The 16,112-nt window shown below is 39.4% G+C and overlaps 1 protein-coding gene across 3 annotated transcripts; it reads right to left on the reverse strand.

Annotated features, from left to right (window-relative positions):
- Positions 1-2,139: 2,139 nt before the first annotated feature.
- Positions 2,140-15,383, reverse strand: LOC111321374 (cysteine-rich motor neuron 1 protein). Of its 3 annotated transcripts, none has more exons than XM_088736641.1 (9): positions 15,214-15,383; positions 7,624-8,151; positions 6,999-7,214; positions 6,016-6,085; positions 5,284-5,351; positions 4,956-5,159; positions 4,172-4,241; positions 3,334-3,398; positions 2,140-2,868 (listed from the first exon to the last, which is right to left on the reverse strand). In XM_088736641.1, exons 2-9 carry the CDS (start codon positions 7,979-7,981, stop codon positions 2,843-2,845), a joined length of 1,077 nt encoding a protein of 358 aa, XP_088592767.1. In that variant the 5' UTR covers positions 7,982-8,151; positions 15,214-15,383; the 3' UTR covers positions 2,140-2,842. The 3 variants fall into 3 exon arrangements, with proteins under 3 accessions (XP_088592767.1, XP_022779953.2, XP_022779954.2); XM_022924218.2 differs by having other exon boundaries at positions 7,624-8,037; positions 15,214-15,382; XM_022924219.2 differs by lacking the exon at positions 15,214-15,383 and adding an exon at positions 10,110-10,242 and having other exon boundaries at positions 7,624-8,037.
- Positions 15,384-16,112: the final 729 nt, after the last annotated feature.

The raw sequence follows: 16,112 nt of genomic DNA on the forward strand, positions 1-16,112 counted from the left end.
ATTTCCAGTTCTGATTGGTTAAGATGAATGCAGTTTTCAGTTAATTTAGTGCAGAAGAGAGTTAATTCAGTGCAGAAGAGGGTTAATTCAGTGCAAAGAAAGACACAACGGAAAAGCTTTTAAGGATTAGTTAATGTACATTTATTTTTTACTCCATGGCTCACAGGTTACGGTTTTCGCCCTGTGCTGCCTGATTAGAATGTAGCATTCAGTTAATTTCTCTGCGATAATAATACAAGACTCCAGCCGGACCAACACTTAAGGTCTTAAAATAATTGAGAAGAATTTGCTACCTTTCTATAACATCAAGAAATGGTTAGATATTCTAGTGTTCTCGGATAGGGACGAATAAATGGAGGTCCCCTCTCCTGCAGGATTGGGGTAGGAGACGTTAATTTCCTACACACGAGATTACTGTGTGATGGATATCCTCCCCTGGGGTGGGATGGGTGGGAAGGTGAGATCGATAGACTGAAGCGGCTGCCAGAGGCGCCTGATATGCTGACGTCTGTTCTCAACCTTACACTGCACCCGTAATTCAGCCTCTGGGCTGCAAGTGGTCAGATATAAACTATATTTATTTATTTATTTATTTATAGCGGCCATGCTAGAGTTCAGAGCGCTGTACAGCTATATGGATAAAAAATAAGATAAAGATGACTAAAACAACTTACTAAAAGTATTAAGGAAAAACCTAATGACTAATTAAAGACTTGATCAAATAAATGAGTCTTCAGGTTGGATTTAAATGTCACAAGCGATGGTGCTTGGCGTATGGCGTCCGGAAGCTGGACGAACGCAAAGCTCAAGGTGATTTATATTGTACTAAAAAATCAGATAGGTATTGAGGTGCTAAAGCTTTCAGGGCCTTATAAGTAAATGGTAATATTTTAAAGATTATACGTTGCTTTACAGGTAGCCAGTGAAGCTCTTTAAGGACTGGCGTAATTCGGTCATATTTGTACGAGTTCCTTGCTTTTCAAAACAGTGCTGTGAATTCAGATCTGACGCAGTCCGCCATAAAACTCTCTCAGATTGCTTTTCATTCAACACTGTTCAACCAAACGATGCGCGTCGCTCGGTCAAAACTCGCGCCTTCCTCTCGATCAATCAGATGCCAATTTGTGACATGGTTTCCCGCGCTTTACCGCGCTTTGAGTCATTGTCGTTTAGTTATAATGTTGGGATTGCTAACACGAAGGTTTGTCGCGGAAACCTTGTTACTCGGACACTCAAAAGTTAATTGGATGTGACATCGTTTCTTTAAATTCAGTCCGGCTATATAATTGTTCTCAATTTGGTGAATTAGCACGGAAAGCCGTAAAAATCTTGAACAAAAGCTTATCTTTCAAACCGGCAGTCTAAATCCCACAGGGATCAACGAACACTTTTCATTGAGCTAACCGCCTCCTGGTTAGCTCAATGGATAGAGCGCTGGACTGTAGTGCAGGAGGTCGAGGGTTCGAACCCCGGCCGGACCAACTTAAAATAATTGAGAAGAATTTGCTACCTTTCCATAACATCAAGAAATGGTTAGATATTCTAGTCTTCTCTGATAGGGACGAATAAATGGAGGTCCTGTGTCCTGCAGGGTTAGGGCAGGAGACGTTAATTTCCCACACACGAGATTACTGTGTGATGGATGTCCTCCCCTGGGGTGGGATGGTTGGGTTAGGACAGCAGGTCCACATCAGCTATTACAGCTGCCAATTAATCAACCTGCTTAAACAAATAAATGAACTTCAGAACTTCAGAATTTGCTTTTCATACAACTCTGTTCACAAAAGGCGATGCGTGTCGCTCGGTCAAAACTCGCGCCATTCTCTAGACCAATCAGGTACGGCTTGGTCATCAAGGTTTTCCCTCGTTTGTAGTGGGTTTCGTTTAGTTGGAAGACCTTAGATGACAATCCCGTTTAGTTTAGCCAGTTGCCTTTAGTTTGGCAGTACCTTTGGGATTACTTGGCTTCTAGTTCTACGACAGTCAATCGAAAAGCGCCATGAAATAAAATAAAATCCAGCAGGAAATTTATATTATCTTGAATCCAGCCATCCGATCAACAACACCGAGCTGAGTCATCCACTACAAAACTGGCTCACGACATCCTATATCAATGTAATATAAAGCAACACAGAGCGGTTTGATTTTGTGGAGCAAAAGCTCAACTTTATTCACTCTTGGCACAAGTATTATTCATTTGCCTAATTTTGTCCCATTTGTTTCCTTACTTTTGCTAATAACGCTATAATTTGAAATATCAACAAATTGAATTGGCTCAAAGCTTACAGACTTCGTAAGTTTGCGATAAACTTCTTACAGACGTCGCAGTGTGCACCCCGTTTTCGACAATACATGATCATGGCTTTCCTGGTCACGAATAAAATCTTTTGCAAAAGTGTGAACTAGAGGGCTTCTCTACGTGTTTTCACCTGGAAACAAAGTTCTCTTTTCAGGAAATGCCGTACCATGCATTAATTGAAAGAGCCTAAAGCTCCAAATCTAAATTGTCTTCCTCGAAGGTAAAACATATCCTTGATTGTTGGAAACGATTCAAAGTTAGTTTGATTTGCGAATCACATGTAAGACTCATGTAATTTCGCAAATTGAGAGATTTTTACATAAATCTTAACAGTAATATCTAGATACTTTAGGTGAAGAACTTATGCATTATCTCCGACAAAAAAGGAAATTCATTGCAAGTTGAAGTTAGGGGAACGTCGCCATTCTGAGTCATCTAATATGTAAGGCATTGCCTGTCGATGTCCTTTCATCTGGAGTGGATCTAACAACTGCAAGGAGCCCTTCCAGGCACACTGAAAAGCTCCAGCTGAAGTCTGAAGGCCTAAACTCGTCTCATGGCTAAGGGCTCTGCAAAAGAAAGACGACATTGGAGGATAGCTGGACAGAGCTGAATAACGTATACGCATGCGCCAGGTTTTAAAGGTCAGCCCTTATTATTTTCCACTAATTTCGCTACATTTTAGACCTAGGACACTTGAACCCGCGTTGTTGACCGCATACCCGCTGACGTAGCATTTCATTATTTCAGCTCTGTCGGATAGTTGGCCTTGCCGAAAGATATCGTTAGAATAAATCTCGGTCGACTCTAACTGTTTACAAACTCAAACTGGTGTCATTCCCCCTTAAAATATACTTTAATTTAACTATTATCAACTGATTCGAGCCCCACCATCTGAATTTGTTTTTAGTTTTCCTCGGATGTTTGGTCGGGGGGAGGGGGGTTCTACAGCTGTGTAAAAAAAATTAACCGTATAAAAGTGGAGAGAGGATGAGATGTGCATATTGCAAAGTATAAACCAGTGACCTACATACTTTTTATCATCTTTGTTTGGGGACATCTCCAACTTGAACACTCCCATTCGGAGTTTCGGCATAAACTGTTCAAAATGAAGGTAAGTAAAGTCATATATCGAGACTAAAGGCCTTAGTAGCATGAGGCGCCTCAAGAGTATGGCTGGCTACTTCACATTCCTATGAATGGGATGCTAATCCATCGCATGTTACCCTTGTAACAGTTCGTCATCAGGCTTCGTTTCCTGACAACTTATGCGTAACCATTTATGCGTAACCATTTATGCTCCTGGGTGACCATCTAGGTGGAGAGAGGCATCGCAATTGCGGGAGTATGGCGTCTTGCTCAAGAAAGTGACACCTCTTACGGGTAAGGATTCCAACCCTTAATTAAAACTGAAGACAGGACATGACTGTGATGAAAATAACTTGTAAGTCAGGCATACGGCCTAGCTCCCCATCGAGTTCTCGTAAGCTCAGTTTCAAAATCCAACAGCTTCGAAAACGGAAATGGCTCGGGTTTGACTCCGAACTTCTTCCACATCCCATGTTCTTGAGGATTGTCTTAAATCATATATAGTGTGAAACTGAGGTTTCTTTTAGCTTTGTTATATTCAAATTGCTAATACTTAGGGTTTCTTTTTTGGTCAGCACTGAGATTTAAACTTAGATTTCTGGTCGTCACGATATATTACTTCGTGATTTAATTAAAAGGTAATGAACTTGAATGAGTGATGAACTTGGTTGGTCACTCAGTTTTGTCGCCTTAAGTAGTTGAGTGATTTCAGTCGCTTTTTAACACAAATTCTGGTAATGTTCTGTGCCTTTAAGAGTACAATACAGATAGAGACCAACTTACCACGACGTGCATCTGTCGGGTAGAACTATACGTTCATTACGGAAGTACTTTTGTCCCTCAAAGTGACAAACTAGGTAATAAAAAGAAAGTGGTGTAATTCATATCACGTGTTGACCGTAGCAAGCGTAGGTCTGTGCATCGATAATGATATATTTCTATCTCATACCACCTATGCGTTAACTGCAGACTAAAACAAGCAAGGTGCTCCGGGCCATTTAGGAAAAAAATAACGCCCAAATCAGCGTTTAACTAGAGATAAAAGCGAAAAAAAAAACGGTTTTTAGAGTGTTAGGATCTTTTATTATATGGCTGTCTCACAAGGACTGAGAACTACCGAATTCACGAATTTGATTGGCTGAAATCAATATTGAAAGCGGTCTAGAATTTCCCATCTATACCGGCATCTAGACCGGTCTAGAAAAAAAAGGTACAAATAATATTAAAATTGGCATATAAGACACAGCCATATAATAAACATCTTATTAACCGAGCTAGGTCGGTCTGTATGGGAGAATTTTGACCTCGGTCGCTGTTACAGACCTCACTGGGTTCGGTCTGTACTGGCGATTTCGGTCAAGATTCTCCCATACAGACCTCCCGCTTGGTTAATAACAACTAAGTAAAGCAATGACCCGTCACGAATGCATAGTACTTAATCACAGCCGGAAGAGAACCTTATTGTGGAACAAGACGCGTGAGGTAAATGGAAAGACGTTTTTTACCGACTTATCACTCACTAATCATATTCTTACATTTGAAAACGAAAACGCACAGTATAACTAACCTCCGCGGTAGTCCTGTGGACACACAGGACAGCATATCCCCTTTATCTTAAAAGGGTCATCACACCTTAGTCTGGGACAGCGCACTATAGAACAGCTGCCTGAGCTGGATTCTCCACAAACGCAGTGGGCACATTCACTTAATCTCCATATTTCACCTTTTTTGAAGACTCTTTTGGACAGTGGATCAACACACTGCGGTGACTCTGCGTGATATAAAGAACTTTTATAAGGAACCGCGACGTGGTATAAAAACCTGAAGGCAGAATTAATTTTTTACAAAAAATTGTTCGTAGTCTGATAGGCTTGAAATCTCCCAGCGCAACTTACCGCTGAGGGGTTGCATGTTCCATTTAATACCCGCTTCACATACCCAACCTCGAGACTCTTCACACTTGCTGAAACAAATAGAAGAATTTGCGTAATTTTTAAGCCTGCACGTAGTTTATATGCGGTTCATAATACCACTTTACGAGGTATGTTAATTTTATGGAGGTCAAGGTTTTTAATCGGACAAAAAGAAAAGAAAATATTTTTGAAGTGACATGGAGTTTTGACACGACTCGTTCTTAGCTTGCTTGACTCCAGATCGTGTGGTTCAAGTATAATTCTTGGTTGGGTCATAAGGGATTGTTTTTAGGCAAAACATTTCATTCTCACGATGTAGCCGAGAAACTTTCAAGAAAACTCGACTAGGCACTAGGCAGCGATCTGTGATGGTTAAGCTTCTCGTTTTGAAGTAGTGAATTAAACACACTTCAAGTCACTTTATGCTGGATAACTCGGGGATACGCTCAGGCATTCATGGGCCACTTGGCCTTTGAGAATGGACCTTGTAAGTAGCATATTATAAGCCATGAGGCTCTTTCAGCTGGCGCTTTGTGAAATTGCACAGAGCTGTGATTTGTTCTGGCACAATACATTATTTAACGCTGCGTTTCACTTTACCCAGTTCTGGATAATTTCTTTCTGTTGAGGATCACTGAGTGATGTAAAGAATCCTAAAGGCTCTAAACCTGCAGCAAGCCTTGTGGATGTGAACGTTATGAATTCTTTACTTACCAGGTTGTCTTGCGGTCTTGTAACATAATGATTTCACTCTGAAAGAACATCTTTCCATTGAAATGGCACACTATGAAGAAAAATGCTTAGGCCATTTAGCTACTATCAACAACTGGCAATGATGAATACGCACGAGCTGATTGAAACAGATAAAATGAAAACATTTCAAGATGCAAGGCTAATCTCAGGAAACTATTTAGGGGTAGGGGGTAGGAGGAACACTGGAACCACCCAACGGCGTACAGTGACTAGGTTCTTGAATCTTAAACAGGGTGTGACATTTTTCTATTCAGTATCTTGAATAGGGCGTCTCTCTGAACCGAAATTGTTGACCAGGGTGCAAACGTTGGCGAAGCGTGGTCTACAATTCTTTAAAATCTATAGTTCTAAATGTCTTTTTGAGTAAGGCAAGGCAAAGCTCCACAAGGTCAACTGTGCAAGAATCTGCCCAAACTGAAGTCCCAGAGCAAATAGTTTTCAATTAAGTGTCGAAAGTAATCCAGTATTGATTGGTTTTGCTTTAATTCGTTCTCTGATTGGTCCAGAAAAATCACGCCACTCTCTGGACCAGTCGTATACAAAAGTGAAATCAATCGCACTTTGGTTACAAGTACCTTGAAAATATTGGCTCCTCGAGCCGCTATTTTCATTCGCTTTGAATGGTAGTTCTGTATGCTTTGATTTTGATTGCTTTTATAACACTCAATCGAAAAGTGCACCAAACTCGTAAGGTTAAACTGAGCCTGAAAAGTTCTCCTTCACTCCCCCCCCCCCCCGGCCAAATATCCTTTAATCGCTTTCTCTTCCCTGGGTGTGTAACGAAGGACTGTTGAAAGCTATCGTTCCCCAACGATCCCTTCTCTTCTGACAGCTGTTCATCATGATCTATTGCCCTTCAGCATTAACTAAAGATCCGCTGTTACTTGTGGTGTTCATTTTGGCCGTCTCATCACAAATTACATAATGTTATTTGTACTTATTACCATTTTTGGCGTCGCTGTCCAAGCAGATCTCACAGCATCTTCCCTCGACTCGAACAGGATCCTTGCAGCGTGGAACGTTGCACTCTAACGTCCAGCAATATAACCGACCGCTTCTTTCACATTGACATGCTGTGCAAGTGAAATTTCCTCGCGTCCAAATTTCCCCAGTTCGGTAGGATTTCCTTGTGACCAGGTCGTAACATCGATCTTTGCCCGCTGGTATAAAATAACAAAAAAATAACAAGTATTAAAGTTGTTTGGATCTTCTGGCTCATGATTTCTCTTGTGCTTTGGTACGAATAAGCCCTTCTAAATTTTTCAGGCCTCAAATTGCTCTCGCCCTACTGGTTCGTGCAGTTTTGATTGGTCTAAAAAATTCACTCGCACCTATCTTAAAGAAATTTCACTCGGAATCATGTGATCGCCTGTACTAATTTTTTTTTAAGCACCTTCTCCCGAAAAAAAAGCCGCAACATTTATATCGTTTTAAGTTCGTCTATAACACACACAGGGCGATTTATGGCGGAGACGTGCTCAGAGTACTGCAGACTTAGTTAGAATTGTGTCGCAACACCTTCACTGCTTTGTCATGAAGCATAAACCCCCAATAAAGAGATCGACTAACCTTTTTCACATCTGCTTATTTTGAGGTTCGCTGGTTTAAAATATTCGCATTTCCACGTATCATCACCCGGCACACACTGCAGTCCTCGGTCGCACCTTTCTTCCTCCTTTTCATATGGCTCTCGTTTGCATATTTCTCCGATTGACTTTAGACACACGTAACAGCAGCCACACTTATCTTTCACCACCCCTGTTTTGCAGCTAATTATCTCAGGGCATACTTCCCGAGGGTTGGGACAGTTTCCTGCGCTGTCGCACCAGCAAAGACTACAGTCCGAAGATACTTGAACCGGACTCTGCGCTGTAATGCACGACAAAAATACCAGCAGCAACGATGCGAATGTAAATAGTTTTTCCATGGCAACAAGGATCTAAGAAGGATTGACCACTCAGTGTTGGAGTGGTGGAAGCCAGCCTGAATAGTAACAGTTTTAAATGTCAGATTCACTGATCTCTTTCTTCAAAATTGTGCTCCCAAGAATTTTTCTTTTAGAAGCAGCAATAGCACCACACGAACAACAATAAACAGCTATAAATACAAACAAAAGGAAATTTCAACTAAGGTAGAAATCGGGATAGCTTACCTATAATAATAACAAAGGCGACAGACGACACGCTATTACTATTTCAGTACCAAAATAGAGGCGAATTTCTTCTAACTTTTATTTCTTCACTTTTTTTCCAAACCACTTCCTCTGCTTTATAGTCACTGCGAGCAAATATTTCTAAAAATCACCATTTTTATAAAGTCTATAAACGAACATCTCCCGAAGGCGTTAATGTTGCATTTCGAGGAATTAAGCAAGGTTAGCAATATATATGCAGGGCACAAGCATGTGTAATGACGGCTACGATGTGAAGCTATTTGAGATTTCGCATGAAAAAGGTTAGTAGTTCGACTAATTCTTTGAGGATCTCCTGAATGGACATCTTTGGGGAAAAGTCGACTGGAGCGCCTAGTAGCCATTTAGGAATTTATAAGCTGATTTTACGGACAAAACCGTGTAAAAAGCCTGGCTAGCTCTCTCTTCCCCGCCACCCCTCTTTCTGCCAAATCTCCCGTGCTTTCTCTTCCCGGGGACTGGGAAGGACTGTTGAAAGCTATCGTTCCACAATGATTCTTTCTGTTCTTACAGCTGCTGATCTCTTGCTCTTCAACACTAACTTAAGATCTGTGGCAACCCACAAATGTACTGATGTCCAAGTAACTAGAACTGAAAGCATATCTCGACATGCTCCCATGACACCAATATGATTAATATGCATGCCATCTGGATTGGATTTGCAAAAATAATTCTACGTCGCATCACATTGAAATCCTTCACATTCTTAAATTATTACTTTTTGATAAATCGGTCCTATGCCCTCTGCAGATGGCAGAAAAGCCCTCCACCTTCCACTGCATGATCAGACAAAAGTAACCGTTCATCATAGGATCAAAAGCTGGCCAAAATTAACAGAAAATCAGAGAACAGCGCCTTTTTTCATTTGTTACGTCAAAGGACTATTAATCAAAGAACGTGTTTGAATTGAGAGCCCCAACTATTATTCCGCTAAAAGACAGAACCACTTGAAATTAGATCTCATGCCACTCAGAATCTATCAAAACTAGCAAGCTATCAGAGTCTCTCTTAATCAAAAAGTCAAAGGACAAAGAGTCGTTTACAAGAATGAATCTCCTGAATAAAAGAACCTAGCGAACTCACCAAAGTACAAAAACCAGTTACGTGGATCAAAACTTTTACCACCCAGTTTTAATTCATGCAATGAATTTTTGGGAGGAAATTTTTTTATGAAAGAAAAATGCGAACGATCATCAAAGTCCACCGTTTTCAGTTTAATTTCACCAACATAAGGAAAACATAGAAATATCTTGATTGCTGGGATCAATAATCAAGAGAAAAAGAAGGGAAACAGAGCCACAATGACAAATAACTTGAATACAGATCTCCCCAAATAACTTGAATGGAATGAAACTTCAAGTGTTGGAAATTCAATTCTCAGCCTTTTTTTTTTGGAGAGAATCTGTCATGCATGATAAAGTTACAGCAACATACCACTTCAAAAAGCGTAGCTTCTTTTTACATTCAGAACTTTGCTCATCTTCCAAGGAAACGTTTACGGCGATAGATGGGAATTCTAATGTATATCCTTTCCTGCGTAACCTAATCGGAAGAACATTGAGCAAACAAGGTGCTGAATGGCCTAATTCATTTTCATGCCAAAACGCTGAGGTCTGTACACCCAACAAAGTTAGCGCAGACTGCAGATTGCTTTTTTCATTGTCTTTCTAACACGTTAAAACTTTACTAGTTATAATCGATCTAGGGATGATGCAAAGTCTATCGTCATGTCATTCCTTTCTATCCGATTATACGATAATTAAGTGGTTAGATAAAAAACAACAAAATGAAATGTTGAAACGCAACGCTTTTTCTATACAACACAGCGCAATTGAACCCACTCTGTTGACTATAGAAGCCTTACCTGATCAACTAATACGTTTAGCTTTTCTTCTTGGGAATTTTTCGTGAATTTCGATCGCTGACTCAATTCGCCACTTTCTTTGGAGATGTATCTGAGCTATGTTTTGTATGTTTTACCAGGGCTGTAATATTATATTGAATTGGTCAATAGGTTAAATCTATTTTTTTAAGGAGAGAGTATTCAAAAAATCTGCCATCCATAAGTCTGGAACACCAAATATGCTCTAGAAGAAAACTTCTTGTAAATTGTAGCCTTGTACGTCACCACCTACGTTCAGTTATGTATCTTCGTGCTAACGATGAAGTCCCTTTAATGACAGGAAGGAATCATTAAGAATCTGAAACACTGAAATTATGATTGCTGTGCCTTATTCGACATGTTTCTCAAAATGGCATGTTCTAATCCCACTGAAGCAACCAAATGGTGAACATCATGAGATCATATCACTTTCTGAGTTCGTCCCCCCCCCCCCTTATACAATATATAACATTGCTCAACAAAGGAGGAACATAAAGGTGTGTGGCATACACAGAGTAGGGCTTTCCTTCTTTAAAGATGTTTCCTTAAAGCAGAGATGCAAAATTCGTAGCCTTAAATTTGAAAATTAATTAACTAGAACATTTCCTAACGATTACAAAAGTCCTTGTCTTGAAATTTGGCCTACTCATGTTATCGGCTTGTATCCCAATTATTTGTAAATTAGGAAATAAAAGCTCAGATGTTTTGTTTCAAGTTTCAAGATTATCGTTGTCTTTTCAGGGGCATGCAACATCAAAACAATCCAAAATAAATTTTGCTCTTCAAGGATTTGGGTCTTGAAAAATAGTAGCAACACTGAATTCCTCATCCGGAAATTAAACCACCTTTCGTAAATGGTATCCTGATAACAAACTTAAGCATCTGTGGTAGACAGATGTTGAAAGTTAAAACAGAAAAACACGCCATGGGATGTTTTATGTCTTGCATAACAGTTTACCAAAATTATTGCATGATCCACAAAATTGTTGTCCGACTTCGCTTGCTCTGCTATAGTTTTCTTTCATAAATGGCGTACTTGTTATGGCGTACTTGCATTCGGAACGTTGGACATGATCGACAAAATACGGATATGTTTACGCCGGGTAACCACCAATTGTATGATCAAAAACATAATTTTGTTCGATCTGAAATATACAATTAACATATATACAATTTAATTAAGAAACATTAGAGTATTTACAACACTGATTATTTGAGAAGTAGGCAATCAGTGAATCGACAGCACAACTCTAAAAGCTGAAACTTACTTCTGTGACAGGTTTCCCGTGAATAATTGAACTCTGACCTAAGTGTAACCCTTCAAGGTGGTTAGAAAACTGAACGACGGCGTGTGTACTGGTAAAACACACGCAAGAGAACTAAACTGAAAACTAATGAACTTTATTAATGAAATCGATTAAAAGTGTCAATAAAATCGTTTGCGATCATTGTCAATAACTAATAATGCTTTGTCACCGTAACAGAAATTTATGAAGTAAATTAGCTTTCTAGCCTCGACAACATAATTGCATAGAAACTGTAGAATTGTTACTCAAAAGCGAGGTCAAGAAGGCTAATTTACATCCACACAAAACGATAACAATTAATAGCCTAAAATAGGACGAGATGTTTTTTTATTGTGTTAATTATGTATATAAAAGTTGAGGACGCAAGCAGGATTCTCTACTTGAAGAAAAAGGAGGTTTAACGGGATATTTTATGACCAGAAATTGTTCCTTTCTCTCGACAGCAAATGAGGGTCACGTGTAAACTGGCACCTTCCCTTCTCCGCTCCTTCCCTCCCCCCCCCCCCCCCATTATATTCGTAGCCACGACCACGAAAGTAATGTTTCTTATTATTTTCAATTTTAGGAAAAACGGGTTCCCTTTTAAATTCGATATGGAAAAGTGGGATAAGGGTCTGGACCCCAGGGTGGAGCATTTCGTTCAAAACTTTGGTAACCCTCTTTCACCAGGCCAACCAGCAAAACTCCCTTCTCGTCATTTTCTTCTACTCACACAGTCTACGAATTTCTCAGTCTGTTCATAATAAATCTCGTTGTTTTCCATGATGCTATTTTTTTTTGTTTTTTTGTTGTAATGCATAGGTAGTGCTTTAAACGCACGTGGGAATCGAACCTCATGTAAAATGGATGAGTATGCTTCGCTTATTAATAGAAGGAATCAGTGATCTTTCTTTCATCATCTATTATCTTAATCTATCTTCAACTCGAGGTCAAAAAATTCTTGACACTTAGATTAGTTGTAGTTTCAGATCGTGTCGTCCCACTTAGTGGCTATTTCATATTATTAAAAACTAGATCGTTGGATAATGCAATTCAAGACTTTTTAAACAACAACAAACATATGAAACATATGTGTGAACTGCGGTTATGAGACGTATATGAGAACGATCCTTCGCAGTAAAGCACTATTTGAGCAATAGTGAAAATCAGACCTGAAAAAAATTTCAGGCCTGTACGGGATTCGAACCACTGACCTCTGCGATACTAGTGCAGCGCTCTACCAATTGAGCTAACAAGCCAACTGGGAGCAGGCCATCAAATTAATTCGATATAAACCCGTAGATGATAAATCAAACAACAACAAACATATGAAACATATGTGTGAACTGCGGTTATGAGACGTATATGAGAACGATCCTTCGCAGTAAAGCACTATTTGAGCAATAGTGAAAATCAGACCTGAAAAAAATAGTGCTTTACTGCGAAGGATCGTTCTCATATACGTCTCATAACCGCAGTTCACACATATGTTTCATATGTTTGTTGTTGTTTGATTTATCATCTACGGGTTTATATCGAATTAATTTGATGGCCTGCTCCCAGTTGGCTTGTTAGCTCAATTGGTAAAGCGCTGCACTAGTATCGCAGAGGTCAGTGGTTCGAATCCCGTACAGGCCTGAAATTTTTTTCAGGTCTGATTTTCACTATTGCTCAAATAGTGCTTTACTGCGAAGGATCGTTCTCATATACGTCAAGACTTTTTATTGGCTTAGCCATTATGGTATATGAGCCAATATACCATAATCTACAAACATGGTAAGCGTACGTGTCAGCTTAAAATTAAAAGAGAGCTAAAAATTTAATAAAATTTAATAATTTAATGCAGCGTTTTTAATAAAACAATTATTCCACTCGCGTTTGTTGGATATGAGATGATTATAGCTAACGAGGCGCGTAGCGCCGAGTTGGCTATCTATCATCTCATATCCAACGCGCGCTCGTGGAATAATTGTTAATTATATAACATAAAGATCAGAGTACAAAAAATTCGAACAACTAAGGCACGAACCTTATGGACTGCCCAGATTTCAACACAAATACACCTCAAAAACACATAATTAATTCTGTTACTCTAACTTTGTTAAATAATGACACAATGCAGCTTCTATTAAAACTATTATTAACTATTAAAAAGTGGCTCCAAGCCTTTCTCCCTGTTTTGGCACCTGCCCCTTTCATCGATGAGCTTTCCCATGACGTTTTGGTCTAATGGTTCGATAACACTGAATACCAAACAAATTTAATTCATTGTAATATCAAGAGAGATACCGATTGCTTTCAGACGAGCTCGACTCCCAATCAATGTTTCAACGATTGAGATTTATTAATCTGTCTACTGAGCTCAGAATCCACATAATTTTGCGATAATTTAAAGCAGGAGCCCATTTTAATGGGCTCCTGTTTAAAGTGACTGTAGCTTGGTAACACAGATAGCATGCGATCTAAAAATCTCCTTCTCCCCCCCCCCCCTCCCCCTGCACTAAAATAATGTTCCTTTCATAGGCGCTTTGGCTGTGAGGAACAAGAAAAAGTCTTCATGTACCTTGAGACGAACAAGAGCAATCATGTTGATTCCCAAATCTTGAAATAACACAGAGAAACTTGATCAAATTTTTGTCGACTGCCCCGATATCAGGAAAGACAGGGATTCTTTTCATTCGCGCACAAAGACAAAATTTGGAGGAACACGCTAATGCCGACAAAGGCGAAATTGGTTTCGATGCACACATCAACTTAACCAAACTAAGTTAGAATTCATTGCTTGCTTTAATTCCAATAGTCGGATTGCTAATCCGCACTAATTTGAAAAAAGAAAACCTCTATTTTAATTCTCTACCTAATATTATTTGTGACGAGATAGAGAACAAGAACTTCTGAATCCTCAAAAATACAACGAAGTTAAATCAATATCAATAGCTTTTAAGTCGTTATCGCCAGCAAGTAAGCAGAATCTAAAATATTTAGCTCAAGATCTTGAAATCCGGAAATTACACCCGCTTACGGGCATTTTTAAGGTTTTTAAATTCCTAAACCAATTAAAAGAGGCAGTGACACGTTGCAAAACTCTGATCGAAATTTCTGTTCGAGGAAAATTATTAATAAAGTTGTTAATCAAATACATTAATTGTGTGTTGGAACAATGATGTATATGCCAAAGAGTTTCTCATCCTTTGTCATGGCCAGTGCCTCCTATGGAGGCGAAGCCATAATGTTGTAGTGCTTGTGATCGACAAGTAGAGTCTTCCTTGGGACGAAAAGAAAATAATCAAGAAGGACCGCGAGATGGGGGGGGGGGGGGGGGGAGAACGAACCAAGCGGTTATAACCCGACAGGGATGTAATCAAACAACTATTGTTTATAACTTGGATCGCTCAATTCAAATAAAGCTAATTTAATCGTTTAATGAAAAGATTACTTAGAGAGGTACAACTCATTCAATGAAATTTTCTATCCATTGTACTTCAAAAGCTTGCCTGCAAGCAACCTTATCGCAATTCAACGTTTTTCTTCAACTCGTCCTCGTAGAAGCGACATCACATATCCCGCATTGTGTTCACTCCCCCCTGACCTTAACAAGATTTTTCCATGTTTTAGATGTAACAGTTTATTTGTAAACATTTAGTTTTAGTCTACAACGTCGTTAGAACTGTAACGTCATTAGATCAAAGTTGTTCGACATGAGACACTCAATATGAAGACAGAAACGCAGAACATCCGCACGAAAACTCTTTAAACAAGTATACAGCTTAAGCTAAAAATAATGCAAGAGATATACTGACCTGTTTGTGGTCTAGGTTTTTGCTAGGACTTGTTTTTCCCCCCTTCTAAAAGACAGAAGATCCCTTCTTGTCGATTCACAACGATGCGGCTTCGAAGGAATATTACAGATTTCTCCCGTTAATTGCGATCCCGACAGTTTTCAATTGATCAAAATATATCGTGCGCTGTAATTTAATTCTCACAGGATGAAGGGATCTGATTAGAAGACAAGTAAATAAAATGTCTGGTTTCATTTGAGGGGGAGGACACTGGAATTTTATCTTATTTGCTGGTGATTGTAGAGAGTTGTGTTCACTGGATAATTAAATTATTCTTTTCTTCGAGTTCCTGCGGTATTCATAGTCGTTTGCTTTAAAGCATTTGATGTCTCATACAAAAGATGGCAACTCCAGTTGGGCAGAATTTTCCCCGCAAAGGTCGGGAGAAATGACCCGTGAAGAACATCTTACAGATTGAGGTGTTTAAAAAGCTTTTACCGACTTTTAGAAATCACTTCTTGACAGTTATCCGCTGTATTTCTTGCGCATTAACAATGTGAGCCTATTGAGATAAAACCATTTCATAGAATTCCAAAACCTCTCTGATAAGTTCAGGAGAAGTGGAGTCAAGGACCTGAAAGAAGCCTAAAGATTACCAAACAATTATCGCAATGACACTCGTATTTTTCAAAAGGCGTGGCGTAAATGTAAATGGATTTCTCGGCATCACAGCCGTTACCTTTCAAGATCACTACAACGACTACTTCACTGATCTTTAGGGATCGTCCCGCAGGAAATTGTAGAGAATTTTCGGACGCGCAGATTGCACAAGATTCTGTGGACTAATTAATCATTCTACAGTAATTTGTTTGAACCCAGGGTAACATGTGAAAGTGCAGTGTGATCGTCCAGGTGCGCGT

Source organism: Stylophora pistillata, chromosome 10 (assembly GCF_964205215.1).
Source record: "Stylophora pistillata chromosome 10, jaStyPist1.2, whole genome shotgun sequence".
NCBI lineage: Eukaryota > Metazoa > Cnidaria > Anthozoa > Scleractinia > Pocilloporidae > Stylophora > Stylophora pistillata.

Bases quoted from the DNA above. Each gene is read 5' to 3' on its own strand.
- LOC111321374 (XM_088736641.1), bottom strand. From the start codon at position 7,981: ATGGAAAAACTATTTACATTCGCATCGTTGCTGCTGGTATTTTTGTCG. The intron at 7,215-7,623 runs GTTAGTCGATCT...ATTTTATACCAG, and splicing joins AATAAGCAGATGTGAAAAAG to CGGGCAAAGATCGATGTTAC. The intron at 4,242-4,955 runs GTTAGTTATACT...TTTATTACCTAG, and splicing joins TCCACAGGACTACCGCGGAG to TTTGTCACTTTGAGGGACAA.